This window comes from Scyliorhinus canicula, chromosome 22 (genome assembly GCF_902713615.1).
Source record: "Scyliorhinus canicula chromosome 22, sScyCan1.1, whole genome shotgun sequence".
Classification (NCBI taxonomy): domain Eukaryota; kingdom Metazoa; phylum Chordata; class Chondrichthyes; order Carcharhiniformes; family Scyliorhinidae; genus Scyliorhinus; species Scyliorhinus canicula.
Genome location: NC_052167.1, coordinates 6,985,867 through 7,005,689, shown reverse-complemented (window position 1 = coordinate 7,005,689; position 19,823 = coordinate 6,985,867). Strand labels below are relative to the sequence as shown.

General features: G+C 45.8%; 1 protein-coding gene across 3 annotated transcripts in view; it reads right to left on the bottom strand.

The window, feature by feature from the left end:
• Positions 1–19,823, bottom strand: part of LOC119956203 (cGMP-dependent protein kinase 2) — a 70,251-nt gene that overhangs the window by 26,690 nt on the left and 23,738 nt on the right. For 2 of the 3 annotated variants that reach the window (XM_038783209.1, XM_038783210.1), the window contains exons 8-12: positions 19,017–19,111; positions 12,774–12,842; positions 9,521–9,619; positions 6,853–6,994; positions 3,004–3,140 (exon numbers count right to left, since the gene is read on the bottom strand). In XM_038783209.1, the coding sequence (XP_038639137.1) occupies positions 3,004–3,140; positions 6,853–6,994; positions 9,521–9,619; positions 12,774–12,842; positions 19,017–19,111 (542 nt within the window). Of the gene's footprint in view, positions 1–3,003; positions 3,141–6,852; positions 6,995–9,520; positions 9,620–12,773; positions 12,843–14,319; positions 14,359–19,016; positions 19,112–19,823 lie in introns of those variants that run through there. The other variant, XM_038783211.1, reaches the window with a different exon arrangement.

Here is a 19,823-nt window from a genome sequence, read left to right as displayed (position 1 = left end):
GTTGGAGAAGGCGGCAGCAGCTTCGATGCATTCTGGAGGTGGCATCCCATGTACAGGGAGTGCACACGCTGAAAACCCGGCTGCCCATCAGGCGGAGGAGGAACCCAGAAGGGGACGCCAGCAATGGCCCAAGGGGTATAGGCATCATTGATCTTTTGAGGAGATGACGGACAGTATGTGCTGCAGGAGACTCCTCAGCCATGGTCATCACAGACTGAACCATGCCTTGGACACAACCACTCAAGCCGATGATGTTGTTCTCCAGGCTTTCCACTCCGGTTGCCACCCGAGCAGAGTCGGCCACGGTGCCACCGTGTGCCAACAAGTCTAAAGGCAGAGGAATATTAATGGGGATTTCAACGACACATTGATTGGGAGCTACAGTTAAGTATCTGTCAGGAAAGCAGTGAATTTCTGGACTATGTCTGGGATAGTTTCCTGCAGCAATGTGTTCCAGAAGCAACATGTGTTCCAGAAGCAACAAGTGGATAGGCAATGTTAGATTTAGTTATGAGAAATGAGGCAACTTAATTAGTAGCCTAACTGTGCTCGAACATTTAGCAAATAGTGATCACAACATGATGGAATTCAGTGTTGTGTTTGACAGTGAAAAGCACGATTCAGATACTAGGATTTTAGACTTGGGAAAGGCTGACTTTAACGGGATGAGACAGGGACTGTCCACGGGAAACTGGGAAGATCTGTTAATGGGTCAAACGATTGAAGATCAGTGGAGAATATTTAAAGAAACATTTAATGCGATACGGAGGGAGCACATACCCCTGAGAGGAAAAGGTCCCACTTCACAAAAGAAACCAGCCATGGACGACTAAAGAGGTTAGGGATAGCATAAAACTACAAGAAAGAGTTTACAAAAATGCAAGACACAGCACAGATCCGGATGAATGGGATAATACAAAGACCAGCAAAGGGTCACAAAGCAATTTATAAGAGTTACTAAAAGGGATTATGAAAGGAAACTTGCAAAGGACATCAAAAGCAATAAGAAATGTTATAGTTATATAAAGAAAAGCGGGTGGTGACGAACAAAGTAGGCCCACTAAAAGCTGGAAATGGAGAAATTGTCAGTGATATTGGGGAAATGGCAGACATGTTGAACAATTACTTTGCCTCAGTATTTACAGTAGAAAAAGGAGGACAATTTGCCAGAAGTCCCCAAAAAACTAATAGTCAATAGAGGACAGGGACTTAATACAATTAACGTAAGTACAGCATTACTAATTAGGAAATTAATGAAACTAAAGAGTGACAAATCCCCAGGACCTGATGGTTTCCATCGAAGGATGTTAAAGGAAGAAGCAGAGCATATTGTAGATGCCCTATCTAGAGTTCCCTAGATTCAGAGTTCCCTAGATTCAGAGTTCCCTAGATTCAGAGTTCCCTAGATTCAGAGTTCCCTAGATTCAGAGTTCCCTAGATTCAGAGTTCCCTAGATTCAGGAGTAGTCCCTCTGCATTGGGAAATTTCACATGTCGTTGCACTTTTTAAGAAGGGTGAAAGGGGGAAACCAGAGAATTAAAGACCAATTAACTTAACGTCTGTAGTAGGGAAATGGCTGGAGTCTATAATCAGGGATGGGGTAACCAAACACGTTTAAAATTTTGGTTGGCCAGGGAGAGCCAGCATGGATTTGTGACTAACTGTATTGCATTTTTTGAGGCGGCGACTAAGGTTGTAGACAGGGGAACATCTATGGATGTCATTTAAATGTACTTCCAGAAGGCATTTGATTAAGTTCCACACAAGACACTGTTAACTAAAGTGAAAGCCCTTGGAGTTGAGGGCAAATTATTCACATAATTAGAAAATAATTTGCATGGCAGGCGACAGAGTGGGGATAATGGGTAATTACTCTAATTGGCAAGAGGTCACTAGTGGTGTACCACATGGATCTGTGTTGGGGCCTCAATTATGGACACTATTCATTGATGACTTGGATGATGGTAAAGAAAGTCATATATCCAAATTTCCAGATGACACAAAGTTAGGTGGCATTGCAGACAGCCGAGATGATAACATAAAATTACAAAGAGCATTGACAGACCAGATGAGTGGGCAAATTGTGGCAGATGGAATTTAATGTAAGCAAGTGTTAGGCTATCCATTTTGGACAAAAAGGGATGGAGCAGAGTACTGTCTAAATGGTAAGAGGTTAGGTACAGTAGATGTCCAAAGAGATTTGGGGGTTCAGGTGAACAGATCCTTAAAATACCAGGAACAAGTGCAGACAATAATCAAAAAGGTTAATGGAATGCTAGCCTTTTTATCGAGAGAATTGGAATATAAAGACATGGGAGCTATGCTGCAGTTATACAAAACCCTGGTTAGACCTCACTTGGAGTCTCTGTGAGCAGTTCTGGACCCCGCACCTTTGGAAGGATATTTTGGCCTTGGAGGGAGTACAACAGGTTTACAGAAATGATACCGGGATTACAGGGATGGAGGAGAGATTACTCAAATTACACCTGTTTTTCCTAAATGTAGAAAGCTATGGAGTGATATGATTGAAGTATTCAAGATATTAACAGGGAAAGACAGGGTAGATTAAGATAAACTATATCTATTGGTTGGATATTCTAAAGCTAGGCGGCATAGTCTAAACATTAGGGCCAGACCATTCAGGAGAGATGTTAGGAAGAACTTCTTCACTCAAAGGGTGGTAGCAGTTTGGAACTCTCTCCCACACACAACAGTTGAAGCTGCAACAGTTGTTAATTTTAAATCTGAGATCGATTTCTGTTAAGCAAAGATATTAAGGGATCTGGGCCCAAGGCAGGTTAGGTCACAGATCAGCCATGATCTCATTGAAAGGCGGGACAGGCTCAAGGGGCTGAATGGCCTACTTTTGATCCTATATTCCAATGTTCCTACATGCTTACACACACAAACGCACACTGAGTTAAATCAATTGACAGTTAACTTTGAGAAAATTCAGAAATGACCTTCCTAATGACCTTGCCCTGTAGATGAAGCTTAATTTACCTTACAATGAACTGACATTTGGTCTGAAGTAGGATGTTCTTCTCTGAGTAAACATGCTCCTGTTGCCGAGTCTCCACAATGTGTTTCTTCTTGATACATTTCAAGGCAAAGGTGACGTCTTCATCCTTCAGTTTTACCTGGAGCAATCAAAGAATTTTACGACACAATTTAATAACTGTTGTTATAAGTGAGGTGAAGTAATGGCTTGTGCCTTTGATCAATAAATGCATGATGTATTATTAAACGTCCTACAACAATAATCAGACTATAAGGGCAAAACTCCAGGTGAAGCAGCTTACAGTTAAAAACAGAAAACTAAACACAAAACAATGAATTTGAGAGTCCAACAAAATGTTGAGGATCAATTTCTGAGAGCATTTTTAAATGTTCCTGTGTTCAAAGATGCGCAGGTTAGCTGGATTGGCCATGAACAATGAGAAGGATTGGAGGATAGAGTGTGGGTCTGGGCCTAGGTAGGGGTACTCTTTCAGAGGGTCAGTGCTGACTGATGGGCCAAATGACCTCCTTCTGCACTGTAGAGATTCTATGGATTCTATTGATTGAACTGAGCAAACAAAGCAATGATTAACAGTTTAGAAACATATCCAAAAACCACACAGAGTGATTAATAGTTTCCTTCCCCTTACAGTAACTAATAATAATCTTTATTATTGTCACAAGTAGGCTTACATTAACACTGCAATGAAGTTACTGTGAAAATCCCCTAGTCGCCACATTCCGGCGCCTGTTTGGGTACACAGAGGGAGAATTTAGAATCTTCAATTCAACTAACAAGCACGTCTTTCGGGACTTGTGGGAGGAAACGAGCACCCGGAGGAAACCAACACAGACACGGGGAGAACATACCGGTGCCAAAGAAGAACCAGGCAGCGTGCCTCAATGACTACCATCCGATGGCCCTGACTTCAGTCGTAATGAAGTGCTTCGAGAGGTTGGTCATGAAGCGCATCACCTCCATACTCCCAGAATGCCTTGATCCACTGCAATTCGCATAACGCTGCAACCGGTCCACTGCAGACGGCAAGTCCCTGGCCCTACACTCATACCTAGACAATCTCAATAACAAGGACCCCTACATCAGACTCCTATTTATTGACTATAGCTCCGCCTTCAACACCATAATCCCAGCCAAGCTATATCAAAGCTCCAAAACCTAGGACTTGGCTCCTCACTCTGCAACTGGATCCTCGACTTTCTGACCCACAGACCATAATCCGTAAGAATAAACAACAACACCTCCTCCACAACAGTACTCAATACCGGGGCCCTGCAAGGCTGCGTACTTAGCCCCCTACTATACTCCCTGTACACACACGACTGCGTGGCAATATTTGGTTCCATCTCCATTTACAAGTTTGCTGACGATACGACCATAGTGGGCTGGATTTCGACTAACGACGAGTCAGAATACAGGAGGGAGATAGAGAACCTAGTGGAGTGGTGCAGTGACAACAATCTCTCCCTCAATGCCAGCAAAACTAAAGAGCTGGTCATTGACACCAATGGGGCTGACGTGGAGATGGTCAGCAGTATCAAATTCCTAGGGGTACACATCTCCAAAAATCTGTCCTGGTCCACCCATGTCGATGCTACCACCAAGAAAGCACAACAGCGCCTATACTTCCTCAGGAAACTAAGGAAATTCGGCATGTCCACATTAACCCTTACCAACTTTTACAGATGCACAATAGAAAGTATCCTATCTGGCTGCATCACAGCCTGGCATGGCAACTGCTCGGCCCAGGACCGCAAGAAACTTCAGAGAGTCGTGAACACCGCCCAGTCCATCACACGAACCTGCTTCCCATCCATTGACTCCATCTACACCTCCCGCTGCCTGGGGGAAGCAGGCAGCATAATCAAAGACCCCTCCCATCCGGCTTACTCACTCTTCCAACTTCTTCCATCGGGCAGGAGATACAAAAGTCTGAGAACACGCATGAGCAGATTCAAAAACAGCTTCTTCCCCACTGTTACCAGACTCCTAAAAGACCCTCTTATGGACTGACCTCATTAACACTACACCCTGTCTGCTTCACCCGATGCTGGTGTAATGTAGTTACATTGTGTACCTTGTGTTGCCCTATTTACATACATAGAATTTACAGTGCAGAAGGAGGCCATTCAGCCCATCGAGTTTACACCGGCTCTTGGAAAGAGCACCCTACCCAAGGTCAACAACTCCACCGTATCCCCATAACCCAGTAACCCCACCCAACACTAAGGGCAATTTTGGACACTAAGGGCAATTTATCATGGCCAATTCACCTAACCTGCACATCTTTTGACTGTGGGAGGAAACCGGAGCACCCGGAGGAAACCCACGCACACACTGGGAGGATGTGCAGACTCCGCACAGACAGTGACCCAAGCTGGAATCGAACCTGGGACCCTGGAGCTGTGAAGCGATTGTGCCATACACAATGCTACTGTGCTGCCCTATTCTTTAGTGGCGTTGAAGGGGCACCTTGACAAATACATGAATAAGATGGGAATGGAGGGATACGGACCCTGGAAGTGTAGAAGATTTTAGTTTAAACGGACAGCATGGTCAGTGCAGGCATGGAGGGCCGAAGGGCCTGTTCCTGTGCTGTGTGTTTCTTTGTTCTATGTTCTATTATGTATTTTCTTTTATTTCCTTCACTTTTCATGTACTTAATGATCTGTTGAGCTGCTCGCAGAAAAATACTTTTCACTGACACGTGACAATAAACAAAATCCAATCCAATCCAACATGCAGACTCTGAACAGATGAGAACCAAGCAAGAATCAACCCTGGGTCCCTGGCACTGTGAAGCAATCATGCTAACCACTGTGCTACCGTGTTCCAACAAGTCTAAGAAATACAAACATAAATCCCTCTTTAATTTTAAACGGGATTATTGGGTGTATTAATGAAGGATAGTCTGTTATGTACATTTAAGCTAAAAAGAGGGATGGGCGACGAATGTACAAGAACAAAGTGTCATTATGGTTAGACAATGATATTGTGACATTATTACACACACCATTATCCATCTGTTCCACAGCGTCATCTATCACCTGTGGTGATTGCACATGATGTGCAACTCTGCACATGAAGGACAATGCCACAGCACACTGCAAAACAATGACAAGACTACAAACATGCCATGGGATGACAACAAATCGCACAAACTCACATCTGCTCCAGAACAAGCAAGCACACCAGCTTTCAAGGCAGATGACATACTAAATCGATACCACAAGCACAGAAAAAAGTCCATGTCAGTCAACATCAGTGGTTCGACCATTCAAACACCATGGGATGACGTATTGGTTACTTAAAATAACAAGAACACCGACAACATTCACCACGTCAACAACGAACAAGAAAAAACTCAATGAATAAATTCATCAAGTTTGGACTCATAAATGTTTTTATTACGATTGGACTCATAAATATAACTTGGCTTTGTAAAATATGCAATAGCACCATCTCTTGTATAGATACACATACCGTAAGTAATCTAACTGTTTTGTACAATTTTCTTTAACGATGTACAGAAAATATGTAAAGAAAAAAGGGGGGATGTGGTGATTGTAGATCTGAGTAGATGCAATACAACTGAGCAAGCACTAGAGGGAGCACGGGAGAGCTATAAATACACAGGGACAGGAAGTGAGGATACACTTCACGGAAGGCAGAACTGGTAGCAGGACACAGACAAACAGGCAGGCAGCATTTGAGGTAGCCGTACGTTAAGCTCTGAAGACAGAACAATTTCACAATAAAGCATCTTCTCCACCTTTGAGACTACGAGCTTTATTAAGACACGAGGAACAACACATCACCTTCCTACCACTTACCAGTTCCACACGCCCAAAACCTCCCATGCCCAGAGTGGCAACGATGTCAAGGTTTTTGAATGGACAGGAGCTTGAAAACCTGGCAACCTTTCCCCTCAGCCGCAAGGTCTCACTGCACTCAGATGAAGCAAACGTGAGTGGCCTTGGGGAATAAAAAGAATTCCATTTACACTCAGTAACAGTGAAGAGAGGGAAAGGGACAACAGAGACTCTGATCTGAAACAAGCAATCAGCAGCAATCATTACATCAAATATCAGACAAATATGTGCAACATCCTGTCTATAAACCCAATAGAAACTGGAAGTGGTTATTATCTCTGCAGATCAGGAACTATTTTATGCCCAACTCTCCTTGGTTTATGAATTCCTCTTTCTTCACCTTACCTGGAGTTAGCAATCGGTAATTAATGGGCATTTTCATTGTAAAATCTGTTCCCATCGACTCCTTTACAACTAGTGTTTTCTCACAACTGCTTCTTGTCAAATAAAAAACATTTATTTTATCGCATTTGGATTTTAGTTTCAGTTTGTTATTTAAATTAAACTGTTGCTTTTGCTCCTTTTTGGGTGAATTTGTTGGCTTGTCGAGGTGAGTTTCATAAAACATCGAGATCGTCCGTGATCCTGTCCAGTTCTACAGTCTTTAGTTTCTATCTGTGTTTATGAATAATTGAAGGCCTGAATCACTCTTTATTAATTTTTCAATCAGTTAGTGGGGTTTGAGAGAGAGTCTCAACCAGGATTCATAAACGCCTGCACTAAATCACCAACGTGGCGCTCTGGGCAAACCTTGACGTTATTCCATAAGCAAAGCTAACGACATGCATTCAGATCCAAAAATAAAATTACATACAGATTACAACAATGACTGGAGAGGAATTATAATTTTAATGCAAGGGAGAGAGAGCCCGTTAATGACTTGTGGCACAGTTACCAGCAGTCTGAGTGTGATGGAGACAGATTCAATCATGGTTCTCAAAGGCAAAGCGGATAATTATCGGAAGAGAAAACATTTTCAGGGCTGCAAAGGACTGGGACCAGTTGAAAAGCTCTGGCAGTTAGCTAGCACAAACACGATGGGCCAAATCTCCTCCTTCCATGTTGCAGCATAGGGGCTGGTTTAGCACAGGGCTAAATAGCTGGCTTTTAAAGCAGACCAAGGCAGGCAGCAGCGTGGGTTCAATTCCCGTACCAGCCTCCCTGAACAGGCGCCGGAATGTGGCGACTAGGGGCTTTTCACAGTAACTTCATTTGAAGCCTACTCGTGACAATAAGCGATTTTCACTTCATTTTCTGATTATTAAATGCACCCTTTTTAAAAAGCACTCTGGGACAACAAAAACACAGACTGAAGAAAGGGCAAATGTCCTCTATGCTTTATGAGATTTTTTGGCAATATTAAATGACGGTTAATTACAAATACGAATTGGAGCAGAAGATTTCTCTGTGTAAATACTGCATTGATGTGAAGGTCAGTATATGTCAGAGCTTCATTTTCCACAGAACTTCACTTACAGTTTGCAAACGATTATTCATAAATGGCCCATAATGTTGTACATTAATTATCTATATATCTATACTTACATTCAAATAAAAAATAATTGAACAGAACAAAAACAAATTAATTCATAGGTCTGAAATAATTATGAGATTCTTTAAAATTAAAAAAAATGACTCTAAGATAGGAACAAGAATAATCATTGCAGAATTTTGTGCGAATTTAAAATCTATGGTTGGGAACACATTGGTCGGATTCTCCCGTTCCCCAGCCGCGTGTTTCTCTCTGGCGCACTGTTCGCTGCCGGTGGCATTCTCTGGTACTGCAGGCAGCGCACTCCCGCCCATGGGTTTCCCAGGATGGAGTGGGGGGGGGGGGATTGAATCCCGCCTTAGGAGCAGGAATAGACCATTCGGCCCATAGAGACTGCTCTGCCATTCAATACAAACATGGCTGATCCTGGGGTTCAACCCCATTTTCCCACCCCAACCCCACACATCCCTTAATTCCCTGTGAGGGACCAAAGTTCTGTCTATCTCAGCCTTAAATATATTCAACGATGGACCCTGTGGGAAAGAGAATCCAAAGAGTCACAACCCTCTGAATCATGAAATTTCTCCTCTTCTCAGTCTTAAACAATTGGCCCCTTACACTGAACCTCCATGTTTCAGATTCCCCAACCAGCAGAAACAATCTCTTGGGGGTTATCCTGTCCTGCCCCTTCAGAATCTTAAATGCCAAGAGGAAATGTTTTGAGAATGTTTTCGAAGAGTGGATGGGATATCTCCATGAATTATATTTGCGTTTTAAGGGAACAAAGCCAGGGCAATGGGGAGAACCCCCCCCCCACTCATCTTCAATCAGTGCACCAGGATCTTTCTTCAGCACCGTCAGCAGTGCAGCACTCCCTCAGTACTGCACCGGAGTGCCCGCCTACAACTTGTGCGCCAATCTGTGGAGTAGGACTTGATCCCACAACCTTGCGACTGAGAGGTGGGGGTGCTAACCACTGTGAGGCACATTGACATCGAACCATCTGCTGGAAATTCACAAAACCTGCATGCAGGACCTTACTGGAAAATGAATACAACAAGTCAGCAGCTCCCTATCCCAACCTGACTTTTGTAGCTGAACAATTAGAAATGATTGAGACATTTGGAGAATACTGACGCTGCATTCCTTTGTTTATCATTACGGGCCAGTCGCTCCACGTATTCCTTCAAGTTTGTCTGCAACTCCTCGTACGTTCCAACCATCTGGTTAAAGATGCTGGGGGCACATTTAAAAACATATTCAAATGTCTGGACTCACGTATTTCAAAAAAATCTTTAATCTGGTCATGTTAATTCTCTCATGAAATGATAATAAATCAATGAAATTTGCCCAGTTGAGGGTGACAACAATCCTGTATTTACTTGAATAATATCCAACTCGTGTAAAAGTTGACCCCTGAATTTTGGTAGAAAATCCTTATTATTCCCTGTAACTCGTGTATCGGTTGTGGGATAGCGGGCATGTTTTTTCATGCTTTTGGTGCATGACGTAATTATGGTCTCATGTACTAATCGTTTTGGATCAACCTCACAATTTGCATTTTTCTTACAATTTCCTCCGCTTCATTGATTGACATTACATTCTATGAAGCTATTTGAAATTTAAACCGGGAAATCTAGAAGCTGACAACCACCGCCAGTCTCAAACACGATCACCCAAAAGTACTGTTGCCAGATTAATGTCGACCCATTTTTCCTGAAGATATGGCATCAAGAAGGAATGTTAGATACATGGCCCAATTCAAACTTAAAGTCGTTGAGTTTGCAGAACAGACAAATAACTACAGCAGCAGCAGCGAGAATCCCAGGTGTTGGAGAAGAACATTAGAGATTGGAGGAAGCTCTCCACACAGCTCAGGCAGATGCCTAATAATAAATGTAGAAACAGTGAAAGCCTAGCAACTAGCTCCAGTTGGGAAAATTAAGTTGCAAAATATGTCAATGAAAATCCGCCCGCATCTCAGTTTCTTGCGGATCTACCCGGACCTTTGCCCTGAAACGAGCCAAAAATGTTGTGCATTGGAGATTTCAAAGCCAGCCCTGGGTGGTCTATCAGATTTATGAACAGAAGACGGAAGACCAAGGGGGAGGCAGTGACGTTGTGGTAATGTCGCTGGACTCGTAATCCAGAGACCCAGGGTACTGTTGGGGACCTGGGTTCGAATCCCACCTCGGCAGATGGTTAAAAACCCATCTGGTTCACTAATGTCCTTCAGGGAAGGAAATCTGCCATCCTTACCTGGTCTGGCCTACATGTGACTCCAGACCCACATGGTTGACTTAAATGTCCTCTTAAATTGCCCTCTGAAATGCCATGGCTAGCTACTTCATTCAAGGGCAACTAGGGATGGGCAACAAATGCGGGGCCAGTCAGTGAAGTCCAGATCCCAAGAATAAAAAAAATTCCTCGTGTCTCCAGGAGAATTTGTTGAAAGAATTACCATCAAACATAGACAAGAAAATAGGGATAGAGCGTCCTGATTGAAACTCCCATGAAGTTCGATATGCCAATGAGCATAGTTGGAGAAATGTCGTGCTAATGAAGGTGGCTGTGGCACAATTGTGCTCTCATGTAAGTCCAATGGACCAAAGCCTCAACCAATGGTGATATCCCAAAAGGAGATACCTCACATTCAAGAACAGGGAGGTTATGATGGAGCTGTATAAAACGCTGGTCAGCCCACAGCTGGAGTACTGTGCACATCTCTGGTCACCACATTGTAGGAAGGATGTGGTTGCACTGGAGGGGGTGCAGAGGAGATTCACCAGGATGTTGCCTGGGCTGGAGTGTTTCAGCTATGGAGAGAGGCTGGTTAGGCTGGGGGTTTTCCTCCTTGGAACAGAGAAGTCTGAGAGGGGACCTGATTGAGATGTACAAAACTATGGTGGTCATAGATAGGGTGGATAGGAAGGAACTTTTCCCTTAGTGAGGAGTCAATAACCTGGAGCATAGATTTAAGAAAATGGACAGGAGGTTTAGAGGGGAGTTTAGGAAAACTGTGTTCGCTCAAGGGTGGCCAGAATCTGGAACTCGCTTCCTGAAAGGGTGGTAGAGGCAGGAATCCTCACAGCATTTAAGAAGCTTTTAGGTGAGTTCCTGAGATGCCCTAGCAGAGAAGAATATGGACCAAGTGCTCGAAAAATGAGACTGAAGCGGTGCTTGATGGCGGGCACAGATATGGGCTGAAGGGCCTGTTTCTGTGCTGTACAGTTTTTTGACTCTGTGATAATAAAGAATGAATGGATGAAGCTGGGTTGAAAATATGGCTGAAGGAAGTTTCTAGATTCCGACCAGGAGGATTATGTGCAGGATAAATGTCCTGTCATCTGTAATATGGAACATGTCGATGAAACTGTTGCTGAAGTTAGATTGCAAAACAATAATATTCCGGTAGCCTTTTAAAAAAAAATTAGTGTACCCAATTCATTTTTTCCAATTAAGGGGCAATTTAGCGTGCCCAATCTACCTACCCTGCACATCTTTGGGCTGTGGGAGGGAAACCCACGCAAACACGGGGAGAATGTGCAAACTCCACACGGACAGTGACCCAGAGCCGGGATCGAACCTGGGACCATGCTGCCCTATATTCCGGTAGCCTAACCAGCCTTGTGCAACCATTGGATGTCTCTCTAATGAAGCCTTTCAGGGAAAGTCTGAGAGAAAGGGTGAATGACTGGATGTTTTGAGGAGAGAGGAAATTCACCAAAGGAGGCAGCATTGCAGGCAGCCGGTTAGAAATCCTGTGTGAATGGGAGGTGCTGACCTGGGATGATATCAGAGCGGAGATTGTCATCAACTCTTCCAAGAAATGTGGGATATCCAGTTCACCTGACAGGACAGAAGATGCTGACTTTTGGAATGTGACTCATGGCGATATGATTGCTGCTGATTGGGAGCAGATTGGGACGTGTTATTTGATTCTGAAGATGAGAAAGAGGATGATTTTTATGGGTTTCAAGTCACGTTCGGTGCTCTGTTATGCACCATGATAAAAACTGAATAAAACTGTAAAAATGTGTAAATGTCTTTTTCGATAGATTTAGTGTGTACAAATAAATGTCTGTCTCTATGGAGGTTATTATTTTATACATTAAAATTCAATAATAAGAATACTCTTTTTCACATCTACCTCTCTCACGTTGGTTCACTCTACAACTTATTAAACCGTTGGAAACGCAAAATAAAATGTTGCCGTTGTCTATTTTTCGGCCAGTCGCTCTCCTCAATTGCTGGGAAGGGAATCCCACCATCCTGAAAATCATGACCCTTGATACTATGTAAAATTATATTATTAACACCAAAGTTATAAACATCCGAAATACACCAAGAGCTCACATTGGTGGCAAGCTCACTCTCCATTGAGACTTACTCGCGATCTATTACCAAGCATTGTGTATCATCATCAACAGCAATTATATTTGCAGAACGAAGGTCCTCACTGTGTGAAGAAAGAAGAGGTTGAGAATTTGGAAGCAAAGTCCGATGAAGACTTAATCACTCCTTAATCTGACTGTTCAAACACTCAGAATTAAAATATTACCCCTTCTGAACTAAATGCATTACACTTCCCACGTTAATCGATTTTCAAAAATATAATTTCAAATACATGCGAGTTTAGCAATCAGAAAATTAGCATTCGTGCCTACACCTGATGAAGTATTCAGGTCACAACCAATCTGCTTGTTTGCCCTGATGCCGCAGATCTTACACAAAACGGATGCAAACAGGATGTCTGGCAGATTTATTTATGGGGGAGTCTCAGGAAATCTGCATCGCTGCCCCATTCAATTCGATTTGATCAAGAATTTATTTCTCGTTACTCATCAACGTGAATTGAGTAATACATCCCAGTACAGTAGATGTTTGATTTTCTGCATTTTGGTGAGCAAAGATACAAGCAGAAAGAGAGAGGGAAGATGTTCAAGCTTGTCACAGAATCATAGAATTTACAGGGCAGAAGGAGGCCATTCGGCCCATCGAGTCTGCACCGACCCTTGGAAAGAGCACCCTACCCAAGCCCACATCTCCACCCTATCCCCATAATCCAGTAACCCCATCCAACACTAAGGGCAATTTTGGACACGAAGGACAATTTAGCATGGCCAATCCACCTAACCTGCACATCTTTGGACTATGGGAGGAAACCGGGAGCACCTGGAGGAAACCCACGCACACACGGGGAGGATGGGCAGACTCCGTCGTATGAGGAGTGGCTGAGGACTCTGGGTCGGTACTCGTTGGAGTTTAGAAGGATGAGGGAGGATCTTATTGAAACTTACAGAATACTGCGAAGTCTAGATAGAGTGGACGTGGAGAGGATGTTTCACTTGTAAGAAAAACTAGAACCAGAGGACACACTCTCAGACTAAAGGGACAATCCTTTAAAACTGAGATGAAAGGGGCGGCATGTGGCGCAGTGGTTAGCACTGGGACGGCAGCGCTGAGGACCCGGGTTCGAATCCCGGCCCTGGGTCACTGTCCGTGAGCAGTTTGCACATTCTCCCCATGTCTGCGTGGGTTTCACCCCCACAACCCAAAAGATGCACAGGTTAGATGGATTGGCCACATTAAATTGCCCCTTAATTGGAAAAAATAAAAGATAATTGGCTACTCTAAATTTATTTTAAAAAAGATATGAGGAGGAATTTCTTCAGCCAGAGGGTGGTGAATCTGTGGAACTCTTTGCCGCAGAAGGCTGTGGAGGCCAAATCACTGAGTGTCTGTAAGACAGAGATAGATAGGTTCTTGATTCATAAGGGGATCAGGGGTTATGGGGAAAAGGTAGAATGGAGATGAGAAAAATATCAGCCATGATTGAATGGCGCAGCAGACTCAATGGGCCGAGTGGCCTAATTCTGCTCCTATGTCTTAAGGTCTTATGGTATAAAAATTGGTCAAAAATGTCAGTGACATACTTCACATCCTGTTGTCACTACCATGAAGTGGACACTCACTAAACTCCTTAACCTTTCTGGTTAATCACAGACAGACGTCACAAAAATATCTGTGGTGCACAACTCAAATCAGGAGCATTCGTTTTCTATTTTAACGAGCGGTTGAAATCGTCTGACTGATCTTTGTGAGGATTCCTGATAACAAACTGACAGCAGTAAGTGAGGAAACATTCCCTGTACACTGGCCAAGTACTGACGTTAGTGTGTGTGACTTGGGAGAGGAACAGCTTCAATGAATGAGTCTCCTGTCTGCAGTGGAGGAGTGAATAAATAAAGGAGCTGTGTGTTCAGGATTGGAGGTGTCTGTAATTGCAAAGTTGCAATGGGTGGGAGAACTGGGATCAGGACAATGGAGCCATTTGTTTCAACTGGTTCTTTGACTTTTAGCTGATTTTCACTTTGCTATCCTTCTTCCAAACAAAGATAATTGTGAAGTAGAATTATCCTGTTATAACCAGGAATGTTGTGCACACCAGGAAACCAGATAAACTAAGACAGTGGGCGCAATTCAATGGAAACATTTCGAAGTGTCAGTTTGGGCTATTTCTTGGCGGCCTTTTTAGGGAGATCGTGGCCTGTATTCAACAGCACTTAGTGAGCCCCCACAAGATTCTCGCCATGACAGGCTGTTTCGCTGTCTGAATCACCGGGCTCGTGTCTCAGCATCTCACTGTTAACAAGAGGGAGCTGCTTTTAAACGCTGCCTCACCACTCACTCCCAGTCAACTCACAAGCATGGTGTGGTGGTATGACTAGGGGTATTATGGTACCTGGGAGTGTGAGCTGCCATTGGTGCAGAAGGCTCGCTGCCCATTGGCCCAAGTGTTGTCTTCTCATTGATCGAGAGAAAGGTAGCTCCCCATACGAGGCGGGGTATAAGAACCCGTGTCTCCCAGCAGCCAGGTCATTTCTGTACTCCTGCTGCTGGGCACACTTCTTGCTGATTAAAGCCTTCGATTCGGACTATTCCTTCATTTCCGTGTCCATTGATTGCGCATCACATGGCAGCGTGCAGACCCGCTCCTCGCTTTGGCAATGTTGACCTGGCCAGGCTTTGCCACACTGTGAGTGAGAGGCGGGCCACCCTGTTCGCCTGAGGGGGGGGGGGGGGGTCAGAAGACCAGCAGCAGGGTCAACAATGCTGCCTGGCAGGCAGTGGCACTGACCAGGAGGGCAGCTGTCCAATATCGGAAGAAGACTAATGATCTCCACCGAGCTGTCAGGGTACGTTACCACCTCTCTCCTGCCTGTTCCACCTGCCACTCCGCAGATTCCCAACCCGCCCCCCCCCCCCCCCACCCCCGACAAATCACTGGCTGACACCTCGACCCTCCCCACATCTGGGACAGGATTCTCTGACCCCCTGCCGGGTTGGAGAATCGCCGGGGAGCGGTGTGAATCACGCCCCCGCCGGCCGCCAAATTCACCGGCACCGGAGATTCGGTGGGGACGGGAATTGCGCTTCGCAGGTCGGCGGCTGCTCGCAACGGCTCCCTTGGCGATTCTCCGGCCCGCAATGGGCTGAAGTCCCGCTAGTTGTATGCCAGTCCTGCCTGCGTAGATTACACTAGGTCCCTTACTGGCGGGGCCTGGCGGTGCGGGCGGGCTCCGGGGTCCTGGGGGGGCCGTGGGGCGATCTGGCCCTGGGGGGGTGCCCCCACGGTGGCCTGGACCACGATCAGGGCCCACCGGCCAGGCCTGTGCCGTGGGGGCACTCTTTTCCTATGCGTCGGCAGTGTCAGCCTCTGCGATGGCTGACAGGTAGGTGAACACCCCCTGCGCATGTGCGGGGATGACGTCAGCAGCCGCTGACTCTCCCGCGCATGCGCGGACCCGCACCGGCTGGCGGAGTCCTTTTGGCCCCGGCTGGCGTGGCGCCGAAGGCCTTCCACGCCGGCCGGTGGGGTGCAAACCACTCCGCCGCTGGCCTAGCCCCTGAAGCTGCGGCGGATTCCTTACCTTTGGGGCAGCCCGACGCCGGAGTGGTTCACGCCACTCCATCCCGCCGGGACCCCCCTCCCAGCCTTTGTGCTTGTTCCTCAGTACCCACTTCATCCACCAGCACAACCCCTTCCTGTCCAGATGGGGTGCCCACACATGCTGTATACCCCCAACCCCCAACTTATCAAGTGCCCGGCTCTCAATTCCTTCCCTTTGTCCCCACAAGAGAAGATAGCCCAAAATAAGTAGGATGCCAGAGATCTGAGTCCTCAGTCCTATGAGGAACGGGCAACGGAGTTCGGGTTGTTGCCCAAGGGGAGAGCAGTCACCAGAGAGGTGAAGATCCACTGTCCCTTCACCCAGATGACCTGTCTCAAGTGAGACAAAATGATCTTTCCCTCTTACTGACCATATGTCCATTTTTCCTGCAGGATCTCCATCGGATGAGGCCGGAGGATCCAGAGTCATTTTCACCCCACAACCCGCCACCCAAGAGACCACCTCAGAGGAGAGCTCCAGGAAGACCAGTGGCGAGGTACCAGTTTCCACTCGCACCTTTCACCAGCACTGATTTGAATTTGTTTATTGTCACGTGTACCGTGGTAGAGCGAAAAGTATTGTTCTGTGTACATCCAGGCAGATCGTTCCGTACATGAAAAACATAGGACATTCGGTAAATACATCGGAACTTCGGCACCAGTGATGCAGACGGGGATGTGTACAACGCTTCGCTTCCTGAAGTCGATGACCAGCTCTTTAGTTTTGCGGACATTGAAGGAGAGAATATTGTCGTTACGCCACTACCTCATTCTGACTCATCTTTGTTTGAGATCCGACCCACTACCGTCGTATTATCAGCAAACTTGTAGATGGAGTTGGGGCTAAATACTGCCAAACAATCGTGTGTGTATCTCATTAAATAATCAATGATGGCTATACACCATGGGCCATCACTCGCCTCCCCTTCTGTGTTCCTCCTTGGCCGGGCGGCCGGGTATTCATGGGGTGCCGCTTCCGGCCTACGCTGTTGTTGCTGCCTCTCTGGTTTCTGGCCAACTCTGCTGCCAAAAGCAACACGAGGGCAGCTGCTGTGGATTGACACCAACAATCATTTGGTATCTATAAGGAATTGGAGAAGGAGATAGACTAACAATCAGTTCCCGAACCCTCAAATTCCCCCAAACCATCACCCTTACGTGTCCCGCCTTCTCTCAGAGTGCCATCCAGTGAGCCAGTTGTACTGGAGAACCTTGCTCTGCACACTCACTCCTCGCCACATCAGGAGCCTCTAGGCCCCTTGGCCCAGACCTCTGCTGGGAGCATTAGGGAGGCTGTGTTCAGGTGCCCTCCCCCGATCCACAGACTTACCCTTTGGTCGCAAGAAGATCCCCAGTGCTGAAGCCCTGGTCTTCAGTGTTTGATTGTTGGCAGCTGCTTCTATAGTGCTGATGCTCCTCGAGATCAAGGCAAACTGTCCAGGATTCATGCAGTGTGCAATCATCCTCTGAGATATGGCACATGTGCCCTCGAGGAGGCACCTGAAAGCTGAGAAGCTCGCAGTGCTATCACAACTTACAAGTCTACTTCCCCAGTTGAAATAGCCTTCAGCTGTGAAGCTAGAGGCTGCTCACGGTCAAAGGGAGTGAAAGTGACTTTCAGGAGAGAAGCCACAGCCTGGCTCTGTCCTGGGAGAGTTTGATCAGACAGACAGGCTCAAGCTCTGGATGCCCCTGTTATGGGTCTCCACGGTATTTAAAAATGGCTTGCAAGCCTCACACCATCTGCCCAGGGGTGACCTCTGATCTAAATCGCTTCAGCCCCCTGGTCAACTCAACCCCTATGAGGGGTCCCCTACCCTCCGAGCACTGGGCCAGCAACTCCAAAACCCTTGTGCTGCCTGCCGGAAAATGGAAATGGCTGCTCACCTCCTCACTTCCTCTCAACAGCCACTGGGCCAGCATTACGCTTTTGAAACAGGGGAGTACGAAACGACGCCCTTGTGATTTCTCGCTGGGGAGTTGGGGAATTCTCGGGAGGCCGCTGCATTCAAACTCAATGTGGTGAATGAGATCGAAATGAATGCGAATGAGGGTCAATGATGTGGGTGCCACTTTCGGAACTGGCCATCAGGAGCGGGCGGTGAATTGTAAACTGGTTCACGCAGTGCCAATCTCGATTTTGGCATTTCCCGCTATTTACCCAGCACGCCCAGATCCGCGGCAGGCATAACATGGAGCTAAATCACAGCCAATGACTGGCAGCATGGAGGTTCAGAATCCAAACACCCGTCGAGTAGCTGCATGTTTTTGTATTTTCACACTCCTCCCTTGGGAATGGTCTGTGGAGAAAGTAGTGGAAGGTCCACACACTGAGGATCATTCTGGCAGAGTGGTGTAATTGTTGTTTTTGTATCTTTGCACTTTCCTCTTGAGGAATACTGTGACATATTCAAATAATTTGTAAGTTTAATTGAAATTCTTATAGGACGCAACATTAACATTCTTTCCATGGCCTGACATATTCCAAATCAGCTGATAGGGCAGTTCGCCCATGAAGGAGTAGGGCTGGAGTTTCCACAGGTCATAACAACGCCAAGGAAGAAACCAAGTGGTTTAAATGTATCCCAGGATGCTCTCTTCTGGACCTTTGCAATCTGCCCCCTCCTTGTTCAGCCCAGAACAGATTAACGTCATTTAGTGCACTTCCCAATCCTGTACCTGATTAACGCCTTCTCTCCAAAGTATTCTCCTGCTCCTAATGTCTTAATTTCTTGCGGGCCTTCATCTCCATCTCTTATCTGTGTCACACGGACCTGTATCAGAGCGACAAAATTGTGTCAATATTTTACCGGTTAAAATGGGCTTGGGGAGGTTTCATACCTTAAGAAAAATACTGACATTAATATAACAATTCATCACAGTCAATGTAACAATGAGATTGCTCAAAAGAGCAGTGAGGTGAATCCAAACGTTAATCTGTTTATTTTAGATGCTTGAAAGAGGGAGGAATGTTAATCAAATTATGCCCTTGCTCTGAAAAAAATTATCTCCAATCTCTCCCAACAGAAATAAATAATTTACATTTCTATAAAGGTAAAGTTTTTTTTTTTATAAATTTAGATTAGCCAATTATTTTTTCCAATTAAGGGGCAATTTAGTGTGGCCAATCCACCTACTCTGCACATTTTTGGGTTGTGGGGGCGAAACCCACACAGACACGGGGAGAACGTGCAAACTCCACACGGACAGTGACCCAGAGCCGGGATCGAACCTGGGACCTCAGCGCCGTGAGGCGGTTGTGCCTATAAAGGTAAAGTTGCCATTAGTCCCAGATGACCATAGGCTGCTTTCCCCTTTGAGGGGGAGAGCTGACTGGTGGTGATTTTACCTGAGGATCATCACACATCAGGCGAGGGGCAAAGTTGAGAAGGCGGGGCCTTCATGAATAACCCCAGCCGGTACGGGGATTGAACTGGTCTTGCCCTGCATCACGAACCAGCTGTCCAGCCAACTGAGCTAGCATTT